This window comes from Microdochium trichocladiopsis, assembly GCF_020744255.1.
Source record: "Microdochium trichocladiopsis strain MPI-CAGE-CH-0230 chromosome Unknown B0I36scaffold_6, whole genome shotgun sequence".
Lineage (NCBI taxonomy): Eukaryota > Fungi > Ascomycota > Sordariomycetes > Xylariales > Microdochiaceae > Microdochium > Microdochium trichocladiopsis.
Genome location: NW_025763549.1, coordinates 1983843 through 2004355, shown reverse-complemented (window position 1 = coordinate 2004355; position 20513 = coordinate 1983843). Strand labels below are relative to the sequence as shown.

Here is a 20513-nt window from a genome sequence, read left to right as displayed (position 1 = left end):
AATCATATCAGCAGGTGGATTCGAGAGGGCCAGCACACTAAACTCCACATGTGCGCGGTGCTCCTTCCCACCCTGGCTGCTACACCTGAAGTTGAACAAGTAGCGACGGGGCCGGCATGGCGGCCATGCTGTAGGCCTTGTTGCCGTGCGCCTCTTTTCCCGCTCACATCGGACCACGTCGCAGGAATGACGGGGCCAGCGGTGAAAGTGCAGGGAAAGGAGTGATGAACTAATGGCACGCCCTGGCTTTGCGTGATACCGTGTATGCTGTTCGGCCAACGCTCTGGGACCCGGCCGAGCTGGAGTCTGTGAGCCGGGACGGCGTGGCGTGACGGGTTGGCGGCGATGGAGGGGCGGGTTGGGCACACTGCCTGTTTCCTAAGCGCGAGGTCCGCCCGCGATGAATGACTGGTGCTGGTGATACTGAATAGGTGCAGATCATTTGGAGGATGCCCGTTGTCGAGGACTCCTGATCGTCTCGCCTGCCTCCTGGCGGTCGCTGCTGGAGTGCACCACCTTGCAGGTGGAAAGACGTATGTTGTCCACGAGGGTGAGATGGGGATGCGGCTGGTGGAGGTGCTGGCCCCTGCCCTGTCTGCTAGCGGGTGTGGACCCTTGAGGCACGCAGGGCCCCACCTGGACCGGCGCTTGCCACCACGACAGCGGCGATCGTTGCTGCCTCTGCGCGAGGATGCCAGGCGCGAGCATGGCTTGGACGGCTTGGATGGCTTGGAGGCTCACAAGCCTGGGCGGTGCGACCTTGACGGCTTGGCTCCTGGAGAAGCAGTCAGTGCGTGGGAACAAAGATGTCGTTGCCGTCCGCGAGAAGGCACGCACGGCGCGGTCCTGTACTGGTCTGGTCTGGTCTGGTCTGGTCTGGTCTGATCTGCACAGGAAAATCATCCACTCTTCCTTATCTCGCCTCGCCTCCTGTCCGTCCGTAGAAGCAGCAGCGACAAACACCGCCAGGCACGCGGGTTCTATGGCCAAGGGGATCTCCACCAGAACGTCGATCCTAGACTTCTCTTCGCGGCTTGTCTTCTTCTTCTCAGTCCTGGCAATTTCCAGCCTTCTTCTCCCCTTTTCCTGCTCGTGACTTTCCGGGCTGCTTCGCACTGTTGTTGTCCGCCACCGCCAGAGACCAGATGTGTAGCCATCTCCAAGCCAGTCACTTGCGCGATCCGACCAGTCGAGTTTGCCAGGAGGCAGCTGGCTGCTTCACAAACCGTGCACAGCACAACACGCCCGGTTGTTGGTCCGTCCACAGACATAACTCGCCATCCCACCACCCCCGGGGCCCCTCGACCAAAATATCGGAACTCGGCCCAGCGCTGCCAGGCTCCAGTACGGCAAGCTAGAACCCCCCCAGCATTAAAGCACGGCTCTCCAACCCATCTGCCTGCCCGCCGTTTCCCCTCCAGCAGTGGCTGTCGACTGCGCCAGTCATGGCCAGCTTTGGACGATCGTTCAAGGCGCCTTCGTATCTCTCGACCATGGCTGCACGACGACCGCCCTTGCCAGGCCGTAGCCTGTCAAACAACTCGGTGCGGGACAAGTCATCCGACTCGTGCCCGTCATCGCCCGGCCCGTTGCTCTCGCCTGGCGACTTTCGGCACGAGGACATTGTCTTCTCGCCGCGGTCTTCCCCACCAAACCCGCCTACAGACTCGCAGCCATCTCCGAGGCTCTACGGCGACCATTTGATGCCGACAACTAGCGGTAAGTGTATCTGTCATCATTATTCATGGCTGGCTCTGCGCCAGCTGCTCCTTTCGTCTCCCTCCACGAGTCATTCCGCAAGGCACGCGACCTAGCCCGGCGTGGCGTGGCGTGGCACCAGCAGTCTGGGTCCGCCCGTCGAGCATCATCAAAACCTAAGGCAAAGGGGCCAGGTCTCAGAACTTTCGCGGGGATAACTCCCCGCGCTCTTGGGGCGAGCGTTGGGCCCAATCAGTCATTCCAGTGCCGAAGCAGCAAGTGCTCTCAGTCTCTGGCCATCACCACCGCGTCTGCCTCTGGGGTGTTCCTGGCGCTCGTGGGAATTGCCAGACAGCGCTTCGACCGTCGTGAAGCCTCCCGCGTGGCCGGGACGGCGGCTCCATGCAAGCCACACTGCAATGGGCTGCTCGAACCTGTCGTGGCTGGCCAGTGTCAACACGGGAGGACAGAGAGAGCGGCCGGCGGCAACGCGCCTGACCAGCCGAAAAGGCGGGGTCGGTTTCATTACGGTGGGCCCGCAGCAGTCGTGTGCCATGGCGGGAGGGGGCCACAAGCTGCCAATCTCCATGCTGTCCTGCGCGCACCAGCACCATCACCCCGGCCCGGTGACGGCACGCAACTCTCTAGCAAGGGGCCATCCAGTTGTTGCTGCTGCTGCCGTTGGTGCTTGCGTTCCCTGCCCCAGAGACCCTGACCCCAAGCGAAACCTTGGAATCCACGCAGCCTGGTTGCTGGCCATTCATCGCTTCATCTCAAGGGCGTGCGACTCGGGCTCCGCCCCGGGACAAAGACACCGCTGGCATGCTCGCCACCCGAGCACCCAAGCTGTCTGTCGGCGGGCCCAGCCGGCGCTGGGCGCCTGTCTTGATGAGGATGGGGTGCGAGGTGGTGTTTTTTTCATCTGCCTGTCGCTGGCCGTCGTCCTTGCGTCATAGTGGTCCCCGCTGCCCCTGCCCCCCCGAGCACATCGTGAATCCGCCATATCCGCGGCCACGAGCTGACTGGCTCGGGCTGGAATTGTTGTCCGGACAAAGAAATCAAAAACTAACCAATTCCCCGGTGCTTCGGTCTCTGCATCTTTCAGGCCGAGCCACTTCTCATCCACACTGGCACACCAACGACTCTGCTCTTCTCGAGACATCCCCGACTCCCTTGTCAGCAAGCAGCCGGCCTATCGCAATCCAGCTACCACCAGCCAAGTCCACCGCTGCAGACGGCACGCCTGTCCGCACCCCGCCTGCACCACTCTCCGCCCGTGGCGATCTCCCTGGGTACGTTTCGCCGCCGAGATAAACATGACCGCCCTGGCACTTTTACTGTTCCTCCTGTCTGAGTGCACTGCCGATCATCAGACGACACCGCCGCAGGTGCCTTATTGATAGGCACTTGTCCCCACTCTTGACCGTCCGCAGCATCTGACAAAGAGCCCACGCCTGACTAACACCCTGTTTTCCTATTTGGTAGAGGCTACTTTCCACTTCACGAGGAGCAGACCAGGACCTACCAACCTCATCCTTTTCACCTGGATGCCACAAAAGCACGCAAGCGATCCATCCAGATCGCTCACAAAGAGTCCCAGTCACCCACCACCCTCCCAACTTCTTCAAAGACAGCAGACTCCAGCTATTTCGCCGCAACTGCGCCCGCATCAGCATCGCCCACCATGGCTCGGTCGTCCAATCTCAAGGCTCCAGAGTCCAGCAGTAGCCGTATCCGCGCCTCGGCGGCCTCGCCAACATCGTCCAGAACCACTACCCCGGTAGCGGCTTACAACCCAGGACCATACTCGGAGAACCCGCTGCCTATGGGCAAATACTACCCTTCAAACTATGAGCAACGAAAGGCCGATAAACATGGCCGGCAGTTGGCGTCTCCCTCTTCGTCCAAACATGCGAGATCTCCTTCAGCTACTGGCTCATCCGGCCGTGAGCACATCGGTCCAGGGCAACCCCGGCACGAGTCAGATGCGAAACGAAGGATCCAGCAGTACCAGCGGGATATGATTGCACAAGCGACGTTGGCACTCAACAACGGGAGCCTGAGTCCAGCTGCGTTGCAGTCGTTGAGGTCCATTGGTTTCGGAAGCATATCCAACTCGAATCCTTCCAAGCCTCGATTAGAGCCTCTCGGAAGTCCTGGACCAGTTACACCCATGGAACTCGGAGGGTCCGATGGCTATCTCTCTGCTCATGGACCCGTAGATGCCGTCCAAGTTGAGGAGATAGCGAGAGTCATCAGAGCTGAAGATGAGCGCAAGCGAAGAGAGGGTGCCATCTCGCCAGCAGTCGAACTCGGACCCATCACTTTCTGACCTGGGCATCAGGAGCATACGGCAGCCGGTCATGGATCAGCAAGACTTGTGGTCTTGAGTTTCAGCCTTTGATAACCACTCAAAAGTCTTCAGTTTTGTTTTCAGTATGCTTTTTTTTTTCTTTTTTTTTTCTTCAGGAACTCGACTTGTCTGTCTAGCCTTGGGAACGGCGAAAATGGTTCATTAGATTGGGGCAACTGAAGTGGGGTGCGCATGATCCATACATGCGTAGTGCCGGCCACGCGAAAGTGCCCAGTGTTCTGCTTTCATTACTACAGCACATACCGGCGTCAATTTGGTGTATGATATCCCCCATAGTTGACTACTCCGCATGCCACCTCCTTCTTTTGTGAGAAGGCGCTGGCGTGTGGGCATTGTCTTTTCTCTCGTTACAAAGCGTTGTTTCACTAGATTATGAAGAACAACATATTTAGAGCCACGGGCAATGGGTATTGCGGCCCCTGACAAAAGCTTCGAAAGCTCGCTACTCCAGACACATGCGAAATCTCAATGTGCATACGAACTTGACTTGGACTTCTGCTGTAACCCCGCGTAGTGGTGAGTCATTCCATGCGAAGCCAGTCTACGAGGGCGCGCCGAATGTACCTGGGAAGGTACTGAGCACAACGTGCCAGAAGGTCTCTTGTCATGAAGAAAAGCAAGCACCACATATCTCGGGGACAGAAGATGTTGGTCGTGCTGGCATCGTTTGGCGCCCCAATTCCGGCATCTGTATGTTTCCCGTGGCTTGCACGGCCTTTGCCCAAAAACAAAAACAAAAGATTGAGGTACATGTGTCATTATCATTGCCCCAACGTCAACAATTTCATCATTTCTTCCATTGTCTTCCTTCATTGCGTCATCCCTTTATAGTGAATTTCTTGTCCCTCAGGCTGGCCGACAGTAATTCGCCGGGAAGTTGCCCCTGACACCCCCAATCTCGCCCTGCCACCAGTCCTGGTCCGTCGCCGTCTTCTTGACAATCTTGATCCGGTCGCCCTCCTGGAACGACAAGTCGCCAGAGCCCTGGCTGGCGTAGTCGTACAGAGCTACCACGTATTCCGCTGGGGGCGGCGGTGGCGGTTTCTTCTTTGCAGCAGCGGCTGCTGCTGTCGCTATTGACGATGACGGTGGGCTTAGCGGGCTGGTGACGCTGCCGTTGTGGCTTGTGCTGGAGTGGCTTGAGGGGGTACGGCCGAAGTAGTCCCCTCCATATGAGTTTGTGCGGGCCGTGGCTGGAGACAGTGTGTTCGCTGAGGACAATGCGGATGAAGGAGATGTCCCCGATGCAGCGGCCTGGCCTAGGCGGGAGGCTGTCGTAAAGTCAGTGGCCATGCCCGCAGAAAAGCTTGGCTTGCTGGTGATATCCGGCCTCGGGCTGATTGCCGTCGTGGAGGGGATGCGGTTGGGCCGTGTGGTGCTGTTGCTTGGAATGAGGCCTAGTGATGAGGATCGGCGCCCACTGTTGTCGTCGTCTTCAGAAGAGGGATTGTAGGCTGGCGCCACTGGCCGCCTGTTTGTGGGTGTGAGTGCTGTCGATTCTGTCCCGCCTGGCCTTGCTGTCATGCGAGCCCTCCTGCCCGCCACAACGCAGCCCAGGGCCTCGATCTGCGTTTTGATGGGATCGTGATCTGACGTCCACATCTCCACGACATTCTCCATGCCCGGAGGCGGGAGGGGGAAATGGAAGTCCTCACAGTAGGTGTGAAGAGTGGTGTAGTATAAACCCAGGAGCCTGTTCTGTATGACAACAAGAGTCGCCAGCATAGGCGGAAGCATGCTGAAAGCTGCAGCAATCATGGGCGGCAGGATTTCCTTGAGGAGCGAGTCGACTTCGTGGAAGGCCTGATGCTCACGTCAGTCTCACGATGGCCGGGTCGCTGATAGCAATAACCATTTTACGCAGGATACTGACATCTGACCTTGGCCCAAGCTCCGCCTCGGCTTTTGCGAGACTCTTGTCGTCCTTTGGCGTACGAGATGGCTTGCGTTGCAGTTTTGTCACATCTGTCTGCACATTCTCGTAGTCGAGGCGCAGCTTCTCCCGTTTCTTGATGGTCTTGCGCACAGGCGATATGTAGTCCCTGGCCGCCGACACGGGCTTGACGACCTTGTTATCCACAACTTCGATTTCCTCGAGCAAATCAGTCTTCAACTCGTCGTACGCTTCCCTGAGCCGGAGTGTGCGCTCGAGCAGCAGCTCTGGTGTTGCGTTGTGCGGCTTCGCCGTCTCGTCGGCAGCACCCACGATAGGATCATACAGGCTCTCAAGCTCCGTCACAATGCCCAGCTGGGCGTGTGCCAGTGAAATCCATGCTGCTCGCCACGAGCCTACTTGCTCCACAAGCTAAAGATTGAAAAGCATCGAACGATTAGTGAGGCTGATATATGGTTGGCGAGAGACCGAGGAGTGAGTCGTACCCTGGTGAGTAGCTGCTCAGCATCGTCATAGTCCTTGAGCAGCACGGCTGTTTTTGCATTGTCGCCAGGATCCTTCTGTATCCTGCGCCCAATCGAGCGCTGCATCGACTGCATTGACTGCATCTTTGGGAGGATTGGAGGGAAAGGACAAGACGATTTCGACGCTTTGCACGCAATTGAGATGCTGTCTCGCTCTACGAGAGGACGGAACCGCCGAGAGGGCCAAAATAGCAGAAATTATTCAATGGGTGCAGGCTGCAGTGCAGGTCGTCAAAGAAATCATGTTTCGAGTAGGTGTTGCCCCACGCACGCACGGCTGCTTATGAGCTGGGATCTGGGACAGAGACCACGCAATCACGAAGCCGCATTAGCCGGCAGGGGACTGCTAGCTCGACGGGGCGGGTTGCAAGGTTGGTGCTTGTCAGAATCGCGCGTGGCGGTGCCTGGCCTGGATGTGTGGTTGTGAGGGGCCGGAAGCTTTGGAGAGGCGGGTGCGGAGGAGGACAGCCAACTGCCTGGGCATTGAGAGATGCAGGGATCGATGACTCCCAGCGGTGACTCTGCAGGATCGGCTTGCCTGCTTTGCTGCCTGCGTGGTGACTGGCAGCGAGCCAAGAAGGCAGTTCACGGCATCACACAAGCCAGGCGTGATTTCCCACAGCACCTTACCATGGCCCAGGTACGCTACTTATACGTACTTCAAGTACTTTATTGAGAGCATGCGCAAGGTACGCGGCTAGCCGAAGATTGCTTGCTTGGCATCCGCCCGGAAGCTATTTCAAGCAGCAAGGGAGCGCTAAATTGCTCCTTCGCGGCCCAGAAGGTCCCACATGTGGCCTCTTGAATCTCTGCTATCGTACCTAGCAGCATCTACAACATCCTGCTTGGATGGCTTCAGAAGTCGACCCTTGCATGAGGTCTGCTTGGACCTTTCGACAGCTTGCTGGCACACAGCCTCCATGGCTCCGAGTCTATTGCAGGCCAGCTCTGCACACTTCGATAGCTCTAGTCGCTCAAGGGCAGGCAGGCTGCTCCAGGCGAGCTCAGCCCTGTGATACACGTCGCCTCCCTGCAACCTCCACCACTTACGCAGCAAGTACCGGGCAGGGCCCACCAAAGCACCTTGGTGCTCCGTCCAGGGTGGCTGCACGTGTTTTCGCGTCATTCCCCACCTTCTGGAAACCCTTCCTAAACGCGTGCTATCCAGCGCCACTTCACGCGCCTCAGACATCGTCCGTGGATGCTTGGGAGCTCATGCCTCTCGTCGCCAGCCGCGAGTGGAATCGAAGCCGGGCTCGAGTAAGGCTGATGTTCGAAGCTACAGCAAAGGTAGAGAGGTCATGGTGCCGGCCGGGCCTCAACCATGCAAAGCTCAGCCACGTCGCCGCCCACGGCATCCGCTGCCAGTTCAGCACCCGTCCATGAGTTCATCTGCCTGTTCACACACGATCTCCGCCGCAAGCAGAAGAGATGGCAGGACGGCCGCCTCAAATTTCACACGCACAACAGTCGTGTCATGGTTCATGACGAGCATGGAAACACCGTTGGGGACACTCATTGGCGCAAGGACCATGGCCTCGATGTCGGGGAGTTGCTTACTCTCGACCGTGGCGGCATCATCGTCGAAGTCGGAGATTTGGTAGCCACCCGAAATCAGGATCTCTCTGAGCTCGTCGACAAAAGAATAAAAGAAAAGGTTGACCGTCTAGCTGCGGCGGCCGCCCGAAGACCAAATATCCCCCGGCCGCCAGCCGTGGGCTTGCCCACACCAACAAGGTCGATGTACCCTCAGACAAGTACAAAACCTCTACAACAGGTTGTTGGAACCCCAACAGGTCACCACGGGCGCGCGGTTATCCCCAAAGAATCGCCTTTCGAGCAGAGACAACGGTCAATGCCCGCCCCTCATGATGATGATGATCCTTCCCCTCCGACCAAAAGGCAAAAGCGAGCCGTGAGCCCGCCGAGCAAGAGCGGCTATGCACGGAGCCTTTTCGGGGCAACATTGTCACTGTCCAGCCAACCTATGAGCAGTGCACCGCTTCGTTCTCGGCCAGTCAATACTTCTTCCATGTATCGAGCATCGCCCGTAGTCCTTCCGTCCTCCCCACCAGATGAGGAGGCGTCAGCTACACCGGAATCGAGCCAGTCATTAAGGCCGTCCAAAGCTCAGAGCAACAACATCGCCACTGGCTCTATGAGTATCCAGGCTCGAAAATCCCTGCCAAGCCTGCTTCAGACTAGGCCGCATGAAAGGGGGCCGTCTAAAGCAGAGAAACTGGCTCGCTCGAGGCAAGTACTAACGAGCAAGGACGATGAGGAGAACATTATAACCAAGCCCAGTGCCAGAAAGGTCGGGCCCGCTGTCAAGAAACGCGTACTGCCGGCACTACAGGAGACCCTGGATCAGAACCAAATCTCTACAAAGGGCGATTCAACCACCAACCGTCAAGTGGATGTCATTGAGATTTCGTCTTCAAATGAAGCTCCAATGCCTAGTACTTCAAAACGAAAGAAGAAGAGCCTTGAAAGGGAAGAGGCGAGAAGTTCGAAGAAGCTGAAGGACAAGATTCCAACCACACCACATCCCATGGAGCTGGCCAACCATGCAAATCCAGATCACGGCCCCTCGTCTGTGATATCTGCACAGTGTTCAGTAGATCTAGACGACGACCGGCCGACCACAGAGCTGCGTATTAAGCCACGCAAGAAGAGGGGCCTCTTGATGCTGGCACAGGGGAAGTCCGCCATCTCTAGCAAGAGCAAGCCTGCGAAGACATTTTCCGTGCCACTATCGCAAGACATAGCCCTTGATGTGGAACGAGACTCCTCTCTGTGTCACGACACCTCGTCCCGAAAGCCTTCGAGCCACTACAAAGTGGTAAATCACAAAACGCCAGATCACGCCGCGGATGATGCTGCTGTACTACTCCACCCGCCCACAGATCATACCTTGCCAGAGTCAGCCACGCTCTCGCCTCCTCGTGGCATTGAAAAACAGCGAAGTCGGAAAGCCAAAGCCTCAGCTGTCAAGGACATTATGTCAGATGACGATATGCCTGAGGACATGTTCGTGGTTGAAGAATCATTGGGACGTATTGACGAGATGAAAGAGACACTGGATACCGCACCGCCAACTCGTGAAACCAGGCCGAATACGGGTCCTAGGCTGGTGCGTTTTCCACGGAAACACATCAACAGCAGGGAACTCATCGGATTTGACTTTGACGATGATGACGTCCCGGCCTTCAACATACCCTTCGGCACCAACAACCTCACGCGTGCGACCAGTCCCCAGGGTCCTCGAGACACACACACTGTCGAGCAGTCTGCCGTGATCCTTTCCAGCACGACAGAGCGTTCTCGCGAAGAACCGCCTTCTGATCATTCTGATCATGAAGAAATTCTAGAAAGGCTGGAAGAGCTGCAGGAGGCAGGAAAACCCAGCGCCGCCAATGACCATGGTGCGGTTTTAGCCAGAACGGCCGACGACGCTCCATCTTTAAAGGTCGCTGCTATCTCCACGAATGGGTTACCTGCTACGGACATAAGGGGATCGTCTGCACAACTGGTTGAAATGCAGGAGAAGCAAGCCTCAGACCTTGCTGACCCTGGTCCTCAAGCTGACCAACGATCGACGGACATTATGGAGGATTCTCACACTGGTGAAGAGCGTCTGAAAAGGAGTGTCAAGGGGACGGAGGGTCCTGTCATCGCCACTAAAGGAGAGCCCATAGCCACCGAGAACCCTTCTGAGTGGCCTCGGACTCTCAGTCCAAGTCCAAGAGCATCGGGTCCTTGTGCTCGAGCTTCAGAGACTGCTCGAGACTTATCCGACAACCCTGGCACGAAGATAGACAACAATCTTGAGTCAGCAAAGACCATGAAGGCGGCCTCGGCTATTGTCTGTGAACAGCAGGGTGGGAAGCGACAACAAGCCACTGATGCACCGATACCAGTGCCCATGGACTCCGTGACACAAGCAAATCCGCCATTTGTGGCTCCGAGGCTTGTCAACCCCGCGACTAGAGGCAGGAAGGCTGCAAAGCCCTCAGACGCAGCGGGCCAGGCTCCTCAATGCCCACTCCCGTCCGACAATCATATACAGGCAAGCAGCGGACTCGCGAGGCTGCGTGGCATCCATGGAAAACCTACCATGGTACGAAGCACAAGTTCCCTCAGCAGCTCTACAATTGTACAGCAACCTACGTTTACAAAAGCGAATGGCGGGCCGTGGAGCAGAGAAGCATATGACTTATTCGACTTCCAGCGCCCTGGGTAGACCTTGCGCACCAGCCAGTGCACCACCAAGAACAGCATTAATACGAATTTTTGGGCCTCTCCATGTGAGATTATACCCAGCATGCGATACCAACTGAGTAGCCATGATGTCATAATTATCCTGCGTCCCTACACCGCCTTTTTCGGGTCGATACACGGCCGATCTGAGCGATGTAATCAGACCAGTTCGTCTGACATGCGAACCACACGTTGTCGCAGTGCAGGTTGCATGGGGGTGGGGGGGGGGCGTGTGCCGACCTGTCTGGGCACGCATACAAAGTCGAAGTCTGAGCCCCGCACAGCTGTGCTGTGCGCAAAGGCGATCCCACGCATGCGCTCTGAAGCATCACGCCTGCCTCGTCTACGTATAGACCGTGCTAGAATTTGCACTCTCGCAACCATTTGGGTATTTGCTTTGGTCGGGCATCAAGCGTTGGGCACCCTTGCCGCAAGTTTGGGAGATGCTGCCTGATATTTTATAAGTCACGGCCGAGGACGTCGACACCGGTCCCTCGCGACAGGCCTGCTGCGGCTTGTCAGACAAGGCTGCGAAGGCGCGAGCGGCGCGCGAACCACTACGCCAGTCGAAAGCAATGGAAAGGCGCAAGATAGGCAGCCATAAGGCAACCGCAGCTTAGAATCCCATGTGCGACTTGAGATGAGCAGAGCCGCATCATGTGACCGCGCGTCTTCGAGCAGTTGGCACCTATGCTCATCCACGCTCACCCACCTTCCCAACGTGTGTCTATAGTACAGGTGCCAGACCTGGTCCTTGGTGCCTTAGGCCTATAAGTCTGGCCCGCCGCGGGACACAGCTGTTCCACAACCTGTGCGCACACCCGTTACCTCCCCGGCGAGGCTGCAAGTCCTCGGCGACGTGGGCGAGTGAGCTGAAAGCATGGCGTCCGCGCCCTATGAACGCCGCTTGGCCGGTGGTGGATTCTCGCAGGCTCAAACCACCAACCAGCAAGGGCCAGGCTTTGACGAAAGGCCGGCCGGAAGAATGCCCAAGATTGTCCTGGAGCCCACTCCCAGGAACCAACAAGCGTACAACGAGGTTAGACGGCAGCACGAGGGAAAGAGACTCCGCGCGCACGTGAGCCCAAACACTCGGCAAACACATCTGCAACCAGCCGGGACCATGGATACGTGGAGTACCACAGACGGAAGTGGACTCAGCCCCAGCACAAGCCGATCAGTTTACTCCGATAACACGGAGTCGTCGCAGCTCTCCCCTTCACCAGCTGCAACGGCAAATCTCTCCGCAGATGGCGTTGCTGGTCGCAAATCCCGCGGCAAGAGAGGGAGAGCCTTAGGGTGGGACGTGAGATTTCAAGCTGCACTTTTGCGGAGACTCGACATCGTGTGCGAGTTGCACAAACGGAAAAAGGTCAGAGTAAGTGTCACTTTGCCGCGTCATGCAATGGGTAGCTTCTAATTTGTCCTCGCGTAGTGTGATTGCTATGACTTCTCATTATTAGAAGCCTGCTGGAACAAGAACCGGGCTCAATCTGCGCCTAGCCAACAATCCCCTGGGACTGGTCACCGGGCATCACATCCTACACACAGCACTACTGAAAATGCGGTCCTCCACGCAAGTGGGCCTGATATACACATCACCACCGTCGACGATCCGATAATGATGGTAGACACGGACAATCCTACAGGTTCAGCCGCACGTGGCCTCCAAGAATTTCTCGGACTTTTTGGCCCAGGCCCGGTGCCGTCCAACCATTCCGTGCCCACGTCAGCTCGCCGAACATTCTTATCCACAGCAAACTCCTTCGCGGATCCTAGCTTGCAACCGACCTTTTCGCAAAACAATGCTATCCTTGTCGGCGACGAGCAACGTTATTCCCCTCGCGAAACATACTGGACGTGCGCCGACCAGAACTGTGGGCATCCCTTCACGAGCATAAGGGAGCTTGATGAGCATTTCTGCCTGTCGCATAGGGACGCGCAGAGAGTCGAGAATTATTGGATAGTTTGTACAGGTTGCGAGTCCTATCAGCACGCCCCGACCGCACTCATGCTTCCTTATGGAGGCTTCTGTGGCTGTGACCAGAGCAACCGGGTTCTTTGGCGACTATATGTGACCATTACGGGCACTACGTGGACGGAGGATGGACCAGATTCATTACCGACGACGACGCTATCAGACGTATGGGATGACGTCCTTTCAAGTACAGGATCTTATTCTAGCTACGACATCTTCGGCAGCAAGCTGAACAACGATAGTGGGGGAGACTCGTACGGATATACGCCCGCATATGGATATACATATCCCATACGGCAGCTGGATACCTGTCCCAATGATATCCATTATCGCAACATCCAAATAAATGCAGCCTACAGGAATGGAGTAACGACGACAAGGCTGCTTGTACTCCTCCGCTATTGGAAGCAGAAGTTATCAAGGCTCCGGTGGCCTGCTGAAGCAAATTCTCAGTTTCGGCACCTTCGTAGGCTCACAATACAACACGGCCTCCGCAAGGCGGTCTCTGGTGAGCATCGCAATCAGCGTCGCAGCTGCAGCACAAATGGCTGCGGGTCAAGTGCTCCCTGTACCACAGGTTGGGATACAAGCAGGGCCAGTAGAGGCACAATGAGTGTCGCCGCCAGGCAGCTTACACGGATTGCAGTGAAAATGCTGCGAATCGCATTCTTCAGTACTATTCTTCTTATGCCTCTGCTGCTTTACCTCCTCCTTGGAATGCGCACGACTTGGGATTTTCTTTGGGATTTCATTGGAGCGAGGATGCCACGCGCTCTTGCGTGTTGAGGGATTTGACCCTTCAAAAATCCGGCAGTTTGCTATTGTCAAGGAACGATTTATGAGGCTCGGTATGTTTTGACCAGGACTGCACAAAAAGGGTATATTATTTCATGAAATCCTGTGGGGATGCATGATTGGGAACAGCTGCATAGCGGGCGTTAACGGGGAAGGGTTCCACTGATTCATGCAGATCCAGAAACGATAAAATGGGGGGGGATATGTGCTTCTTTTGAGGTGAGATTGATTGAGGGAGATAACCATGGCGTTTGGGTTTTCATCCTTGAGTTCTCGAACGCACACATGGGTGCGAATAGGTTGATTGTATATAGGCTACGCATTATATCATGGAGTGTCAAACAGACGGCGCAAAATCTCGATGAGGCCCGGCGGCCTTGCGTTCTCGGTCGCACAATACCCGCAACTGCATGCGTCAAAAACGTCAGGAGGGAGAGAGGTGGACATGTGGTCGGCTGACGGGGATGTCTAAGCTCAAGGCGATCAGGCGGTGGCTTGCACCGGCTCTTGAGAAGACGAAGAAGAAGAGCTGATACGGGCCAATTGCGAACGGCGAGGAGATTGGCCTCGTGTGCGCCTCGTGTGATGCCTCGTGGCTGCCTTGGGTCTTGTGTGCTCTCTCTCGTCTGGAAGTACTGGTGCAGCGGTGTGTGGGGGGGAGGTGTACAGCCCCGAAAGGTGGGGACGTTTAGATTTGACTGGAGTGGTTGCGGTGTCGGGTTTCCCGTGCCAAGGGGGAACGGTGGAGGGAGAAACGGGTTTCGGAGCTTGGGTTCGGATGCGGTGGTGATGGATGCTGAGGACATGAGAATGAAGCGTGTGATGAAGAATGGTGATTGGAATGGAAGGTTCTTTTTTCAAGGCTAATGGTGTAGCACTCTGGTGATTGTGATTGTGCATCGTTTTCATGACACGATGGATGGCGTTCCGCAGGCTACCACAATACAGGACCTACTGGTAGGCCATGCAGACGGCCGAGTTCTAATTAGCGTGCCGACTCTGGGCGGAGTCCAAGCACGCTCCGCCCCGGCGCCCCCCGGAGCCGAACAGCGCACGCACAATCCCACCGCTGCCGCCACAAGCTACCGAACTGATCGTCATGGCGCGGCGGAGATTATCGTACAGGTGGGTGTGCCTTTGGATAGTCCAGACTAATCCATGGCATCATGGCAGTGGATTGCCCTTGCATGCCGAGAAAGCTTGTTCCCTGTTGGTTGTGAAATGAGTATTATCTTGACGAATTAGAGTGTTGGAACGAAGAAAAGGCAACAACCGTCGTTACTGAACTTGTGTATATTGACTTCTAAATGGATCCCAACGGTGCAGCACTTATTCTAGTCTCGTGAACTGGGCTCATCTCCGGCAGGTTTGACCACTGGAATGGCGATTTTCAGCAGGTGAGCTTGATACCTGTAGGTTTCGGGAAAAGACAACTCAGCATGCTCTTGCTGCAGGAGAAGTGCAACTACATCTGCCAACTCAGAAAACCAGTCTCGTTTTCCCTGCTTTTATGCGCTAGAGCCTGCGACTGCCCGCCTTGGAGGGATATCTGTAAGGGTTCCCAGCTAATCATCTTATTTATTTCTTTATTTTCTTTGGATTTTTCAACCGGGATAAAAGTGGAACACGAGTTCTGTTCTCGGATATCTTTTCCATACCTTTGTGCCAGACTGAAAAATGGGCTGTGTAAAGCGGTCGAAGTGGTAGAGAAATGCTTGCGCGGTGAATATGAAGCCCACAGGAAGCCTTACAGTCTGGTCGCGAAACAAGGTACAACTCTTCCGGATATTGGATCTACCCGAGGCCACCACCACATGTATGGCTGCTGCAGCCATTCGTCAGAAGACGACAACCTCAACGGCCCTGCGTCTGTGGAGCATGCTCGTTGACGGATTTGGTCGACTGGGGCCCCTGACACCCGACTCTACTGTATGACTGGAGCGAGTCACAGTCCCACGGCTGGTGCGGGAGACAAGCTGGGGAACGGCGCCCTTGGGTTGAGTCACCCATTGGCCAATCACAGGCTCGCCGAAGTTGATGCCTCAGGCAGCACAGGACCGCCGCCGGGATCAAGTCTCGCGACTTTGAGAGCGCCCAAATTTGCGCGCTGGGCACAAGTAGAGGGACCACTGTCAGCTCAGCCCCCGGAGGCCCCACTGTTGCAGGGCCGGCAGGAGGGGCACGGCGAGCCAAAACGGGCAAGCGCCGCTGCAGCCCGCAGTCAGTCTGATGGGGGCGCGCCAGACCCGACCGCAGCAGCGCAGCGCCGGCACTCGAGCACTGCCAGCAACCTTGGAAATCGCCATTTCCATTGTTATATCGCCGTGTCGCCTGATGACTCCCGCCCGGCCTCTCCTCCTGGCCTTCCCTCCCTTCTGCTCACTCACACACCATAGTACATCACTGCGATCCTCAGGCTCCTAGTCCTCCCAGTCGGGCTCACCGGCACTCCTCTCATCGCCCTCTGCCCTCTCCTCACTGAGTGGGCCATCAGACCTAGTCCCCCTTCGAACCCAGCTTTGTAAGCCCCAGGCTTCCATCGCCATTGCTGACGTCGAGCCATCCTCCGTCAACGGACCCAAACACTTGCACCAAACCCTCACTTCGGACCTTGTCCAGAAGTAGAGAGGCCCTGTAACCAACTTGAGAGCACCCGTGATTCTCTAGCCCCACCAGACTCGCTTGCGCGATTCTTCAGGTTGGCGCAAATAAGCCGATTCCCCCCCTAACACCAGGGCGGCACCGAAAAGCCTTCCACCCCAGTCGCGGTAAGTCGACGCTGAACGGAGACCAGCTCTCAAGGAGCGGAGGGCAACTCGTACAGGCTGGTCGGGCACTAATTCGGCGACCTGAGGACAGAAGGTGATAGCCATTCTCACCTGGTAACCAGAGTGTCGGTCTCATCTCGCCCACCACGGCCCATACACTCTTTTCCAGGGACCACACTGCTGTAAAGACAACAATGTCGAACATGTCGCGCAATAACTCGGTCAACAGCCTCATGGGCTTCTCCGTGCACCAGCCTCAGCTTGGTGCCATGCTCGAGTTCTTCCCTGCCATGGGATCTCAGCAGCTCGACGAGATGATTGACGCCTACGTCCCCGGCAACCTGTCCATCCTGGACAAGCGCACTGCCGTCACCATGGAGTTCTTTGAGCACTCCATGGCTACTGGCGAGCTCTTCAAATTCTTCATGGTGACTCCTGCCACCGTCGCCGAGTCTCCCGCCAGCTCCCTGCAGGACTCTGGCTACGGCTCTGCCTTTGCCTCTCCCGTGGTCTCTGAGCCCCGGTGGTCCGCCTCCACATCCAAGAAGGCCAGGATAGGCAACGCCCGTAGCGCCGCTACCCCGACTGCCGACTTCTCTCACATTCCCGGCATGAAGATCATGACCCGTGATGGCCAGGACGTAACAAATGCCGCCTCCAGAGGCTGCAAGACGAAGGAGCAGCGGGATCACGCCCACCTCATGCGCATCATGAAGGCCTGCGAAAGCTGCAAGAAGAAGAAGGTGCGGTGCGACCCCAGCCACAAGCGGGCAGCTATCCCTGCTGTGAGCGACTCCAAGGTAAAGAAGGCGAGCAAGAAGTCTGCCTCATCATCTCGGACGATAGCAGCATCGGTACCACCTATAACGACAGCACATACGGCATTCAACGCTTCCGTTGACACCTTCATGCCGTCCTTCGATGTTGCCGAGCAGGACAGCTGGGAGCAGTTCGTCACGTACGACGTGGACGACTTTGTCGCCGCCCCCGGCCTGGATGTCAACTACGACTTCTTCTATGACCCTGCGGGCCACTTCTCCCCGAGCGCAAGCTTTGCTTCCAGCCTCAACTCTGGGTCCAGCTCCAGCTCGGCCTCTCCTTCGCAGCCATTTACCCCTGTGCAGGCCACCGTTATCTCCTCAGCGGCTGGGCTTGCCGATGGCAGCTGCTCGAAGGATGCAGAGACTTCTTACAGCTCTGCTGGCGTTGGTGACGTTTCTTCAGCATCGCTGCCCTACATGAACTCTGGAGAGTTTGACACTAGCCACTATGTCGACTTTGCGCTCTACTCTCCTCAGTCGACAGCCAGCTTGGATGATGACCTCAGCAGCTACAGCCACGAGCTGAAGGCTGCTTCGTCCTCGCCAGAGGAGATCAGCGTTGGAGGCGCCCACGTTCAGAGGCGCTCCGTTTTACGCAGGCTCAGCAGCTCATCTTCATCAGGAGTCGTTGCGTCAGACAGTGGTGTCGAGTCACGCTCAGCGTTCGCCCCCATGGACCAGTATGGCTTTGATCGTGGCACAGCCCAAGAAGCCCAGCTGATAAGTGGAGTAAGTCACGGCCAACGACGCCGTGTACTCTCTGTCGGGCAGAATGACAAGGACAGTCAGCGGGCAATGATTGCCTCACAAGACCTGTCCTGCTCTGGCATGCCTCGCTTGGATGAGCCGTTGGTTCCTCGTGGCCAACAGGATATACCACGACCACCAAACATGCAACAACGCGACGCCGTAGCGTTCGCCGTGAGGGAGCTCTCTCCTGTCCATTCCCTGGCGCACGTGCCCCCGAATAGTATTGGGTCGGACACGAACATCCGTAGCACACTGCAACAACAACAATCGATGGTTGCTGCTGTAACCCAGTCACCATCACAAGACCGCATGCGACCAGATGGTCGTGTTGCATCGTCGTTTATGGTAAGAACCCCCGATCCTGCTATCACTTTCGCTCATGAGCTAACGCTTCACAAGGCAACCGAGGATTGCTCTCATGGGGTCCATGATCACGGCCACGTGCATGGCGTTGACCAGGAGAGCTTTGTTGTGAAGATTGCGAACAGCGATACTACCAAGACCACGACGTCCAACACGATGACCACGACCATTGCGAACACAGTTACTGGAGTGGTTCAGCAGACAAGGGCGACTCCTGCCGTCACAACAATTGCCAACCATTGGGCCGAGCTGGTTCATATGGCCAGCGTGCAACGACGCCTGACCACTCATGTGGCAACACAACCCGTGCCTGCTGTAACTGCTGATTCTTACAGCACACCCTCCAGCAGCCATATCCTTGAGCCGCATGTCGGCCATGCTGTAAGCAGCGGCGGAGTTCTGCCGCTGTCCCGCAGTGCGGATTCGACCAATCTTGCACAATCACTGATGGTGCAAACAACGGAGGCTCGTGAGATGTCTACCGTCCTTGCGCTCGTCATAATCGCTGTCTTCACCCTCAGCGTTGTCCTTGCCGCCCGGCCTCATGTCGGACTGGCGACCATTCTCGCTATGTCGGCAACAACCGTACAGAGCTCAAGAAGCTTGATGAAACTGCGCCCCACCAGCCCAGGACCTCACAAGCCCACTACCACCTCCAGTGATGCTTCGGCATCATCAGCCACACTTTCTCCAATCACCTGGCGCGACGCACCCGCTGTCTCACGGCTGGGTGTCACACTTCGCAACATCCAGAGCACCTTGACGGGTTCTACACGGAAAGCAGGCGATTTGGGGACCCCGAATACCCCAGCCGCTCTGGCGCAATCAGCAGCCCAGTCCATTAGGCAGAACTCTTCGTTCTTCACGACTGGTCTTGTTGCGCTCAGATAATGCTTGCCAGCCTTGTCGCCACATACTCTAGGTGGACCCCCCGAGTGATACCGGTGAAATATTGCCTTTGTCTTACAGATAGCGAGCGTTGTTTTCCCAAAATTTTGCATTTCTAATGCCTGGCCACCAGGCTTATTGCCATTGCAAACCAAAATCGAGGCAAAGGATGAGGAGGGGGAAGGAGAACTTGAGCGTTAAGCCTTAGTTTTGCGCAAGCCAAGCTAGTCCATGGCCCGCTTGGATTCATAGCACAATGAGACTTATGCTTTCTGTTCTCTTTATATGATCGCGTATGCTCGTGAAATTGAAGGAAGACCTAAAATGCACATATGCCTATGACTCGAATCGCAAGCAAGCTCATGAATCGATAGACACAGTTGTAGGTTGTGGATGCGACAAGCTTTATGCGTATAACCGGATTCTTCAGACCGCGCAAGCCACAGGGGTTGGCTCAACCACCCCTGTCTTATCGGCATACCGGGGCGCTATCAGCGCAAGAACTTCCACAAACCGTCCTCCATTCAAAGTATCTGCAACGGCAAGGTACATGGAACGCCATCCTGCCGTGATTGGTCTTGTTATAAAAGGGAAGTCCAATGCATCGCTGGCAAAGAATTTGAGCGTCCATACTCGGCACTTTTAGTTAAGTGAGTGGGCGTGGTAATGGCTGCTGCCGTTAGTGGCACAGGACCAGGCCAATAAACCAGCTCGAACTTTTTTTTTCATCCTTGTCAGACTGCATCGGTTGCGCAACTGATAAGTCGCGTCTAAGTGGGACGTTTGGACGACACGGCTGCCACTACCTTCTCAATTCCTGACGTTTTGCATAGTCCGGGCTTTCCATATCCGGTGAGTAAAGCAGTTTCCTCATCACATGCATGGTGCAAGCTGGCTGGGTATCGGCTTTTTTGAAAGGCGCAGTACTAACGCATAAGCTGGCAGAGCCTCGCGTGACCTCTACTCTCGAGCAAGATATCGCTCTTCGGGTCAAGCTTGGGCTCGGGAGCCAGCAGTTCACAGCACGGCGGGAATTCTGTCTGGATGAGAGGCATTACTGTGGCTCATTAACCTTTTTGGCTCCATTTTGCTTCAAGTCGCAGTGCGGATTTTGTTGGCTGGACCCCAGTATCACGTTTATTTCGTCGCCGTCAATTCGTGGCGACCGAAATCTAGAGAGAGCAGGGTCCGAATTCAAGGGGGATCATTTTGCAGGGAAGGCACTACTGCTTGGTTGCCACAGGCAAGAGCGCACGCGGCAAACGCTGGGAGGATAGCCGTTGCCTCAGTTACCTGCTGCCATGGCAGACGATGCGCAACAGGAGCCACGGGGCTCTTTTACCCGGATGCTGCACGCGCTTGTCGCGTCGCTGGTGCAGTTATATGCCCGCATCTTCCAC

At 56.3% G+C, this 20513-nt stretch overlaps 7 protein-coding genes across 7 annotated transcripts; 4 read left to right on the top strand and 3 right to left on the bottom strand.

Annotated features, from left to right (window-relative positions):
• Positions 1 to 1679: 1679 nt before the first annotated feature.
• On the top strand, positions 1680 to 4248 carry B0I36DRAFT_325753 (uncharacterized protein). The gene is given in 4 exon segments (XM_046154268.1): positions 1680 to 1719; positions 2804 to 2990; positions 3184 to 4144; positions 4163 to 4248. The coding sequence occupies 3 exon segments, from the start codon at positions 1704 to 1706 to the stop codon at positions 4028 to 4030; spliced, it is 1050 nt and encodes a 349-aa protein (XP_046011715.1). The 5' UTR covers positions 1680 to 1703; the 3' UTR covers positions 4031 to 4144; positions 4163 to 4248.
• A 318-nt stretch (positions 4249 to 4566) lies between these two features.
• B0I36DRAFT_325748 (uncharacterized protein) lies at positions 4567 to 5077 on the bottom strand. The gene has a single exon (XM_046154267.1). The coding sequence runs from the start codon at positions 4822 to 4824 to the stop codon at positions 4594 to 4596; it is 231 nt and encodes a 76-aa protein (XP_046011714.1). The 5' UTR covers positions 4825 to 5077; the 3' UTR covers positions 4567 to 4593.
• On the bottom strand, positions 4567 to 6667 carry B0I36DRAFT_325746 (uncharacterized protein). Its single transcript, XM_046154266.1, has 3 exons — positions 6452 to 6667; positions 5946 to 6377; positions 4567 to 5875 (listed from the first exon to the last, which is right to left on the bottom strand). The coding sequence occupies exons 1-3, from the start codon at positions 6572 to 6574 to the stop codon at positions 4919 to 4921; spliced, it is 1512 nt and encodes a 503-aa protein (XP_046011713.1). The 5' UTR covers positions 6575 to 6667; the 3' UTR covers positions 4567 to 4918.
• A 1147-nt stretch (positions 6668 to 7814) lies between these two features.
• On the top strand, positions 7815 to 8304 carry B0I36DRAFT_325745 (uncharacterized protein; the record flags this gene model as incomplete). Its single annotated transcript, XM_046154265.1, has 1 exon — positions 7815 to 8304. A coding segment is annotated over one exon (490 nt), but the record flags the coding sequence as incomplete, so codon positions are not given.
• A 3326-nt stretch (positions 8305 to 11630) lies between these two features.
• On the top strand, positions 11631 to 12717 carry B0I36DRAFT_350307 (uncharacterized protein; the record flags this gene model as incomplete). Its single annotated transcript, XM_046156876.1, has 3 exons — positions 11631 to 12128; positions 12186 to 12627; positions 12686 to 12717. 3 exons carry the CDS (start codon positions 11631 to 11633, stop codon positions 12715 to 12717), a joined length of 972 nt encoding a protein of 323 aa, XP_046011711.1.
• Positions 12718 to 13602: 885 nt separating this feature from the next.
• On the bottom strand, positions 13603 to 14385 carry B0I36DRAFT_132507 (uncharacterized protein). The gene has a single exon (XM_046148228.1). The coding sequence runs from the start codon at positions 14327 to 14329 to the stop codon at positions 13691 to 13693; it is 639 nt and encodes a 212-aa protein (XP_046011710.1). The 5' UTR covers positions 14330 to 14385; the 3' UTR covers positions 13603 to 13690.
• A 1855-nt stretch (positions 14386 to 16240) lies between these two features.
• Positions 16241 to 19262, top strand: B0I36DRAFT_132471 (uncharacterized protein). The gene is made up of 3 exons (XM_046148227.1): positions 16241 to 16291; positions 16383 to 18207; positions 18262 to 19262. Exons 2-3 carry the CDS (start codon positions 16486 to 16488, stop codon positions 19114 to 19116), a joined length of 2577 nt encoding a protein of 858 aa, XP_046011709.1. The 5' UTR covers positions 16241 to 16291; positions 16383 to 16485; the 3' UTR covers positions 19117 to 19262.
• Positions 19263 to 20513: the final 1251 nt, after the last annotated feature.

Bases quoted from the DNA above. Each gene is read 5' to 3' on its own strand.
- B0I36DRAFT_325753 (XM_046154268.1), top strand. The intron at 2,991-3,183 runs GTACGTTTCGCC...CCTATTTGGTAG, and splicing joins GCCCGTGGCGATCTCCCTGG to AGGCTACTTTCCACTTCACG.
- B0I36DRAFT_325748 (XM_046154267.1), bottom strand. From the start codon at position 4,824: ATGTACCTCAATCTTTTGTTTTTGTTTTTGGGCAAAGGCCGTGCAAGC.
- B0I36DRAFT_325746 (XM_046154266.1), bottom strand. From the start codon at position 6,574: ATGCAGTCAATGCAGTCGATGCAGCGCTCGATTGGGCGCAGGATACAG. The intron at 6,378-6,451 runs GTACGACTCACT...TTCAATCTTTAG, and splicing joins CTGAGCAGCTACTCACCAGG to CTTGTGGAGCAAGTAGGCTC. The intron at 5,876-5,945 runs GTCAGTATCCTG...CGTGAGCATCAG, and splicing joins AGCTTGGGCCAAGGTCAGAT to GCCTTCCACGAAGTCGACTC.
- B0I36DRAFT_132507 (XM_046148228.1), bottom strand. From the start codon at position 14,329: ATGTCCTCAGCATCCATCACCACCGCATCCGAACCCAAGCTCCGAAAC.
- B0I36DRAFT_132471 (XM_046148227.1), top strand. From the start codon at position 16,486: ATGTCGAACATGTCGCGCAATAACTCGGTCAACAGCCTCATGGGCTTC. The intron at 18,208-18,261 runs GTAAGAACCCCC...ACGCTTCACAAG, and splicing joins GTGTTGCATCGTCGTTTATG to GCAACCGAGGATTGCTCTCA.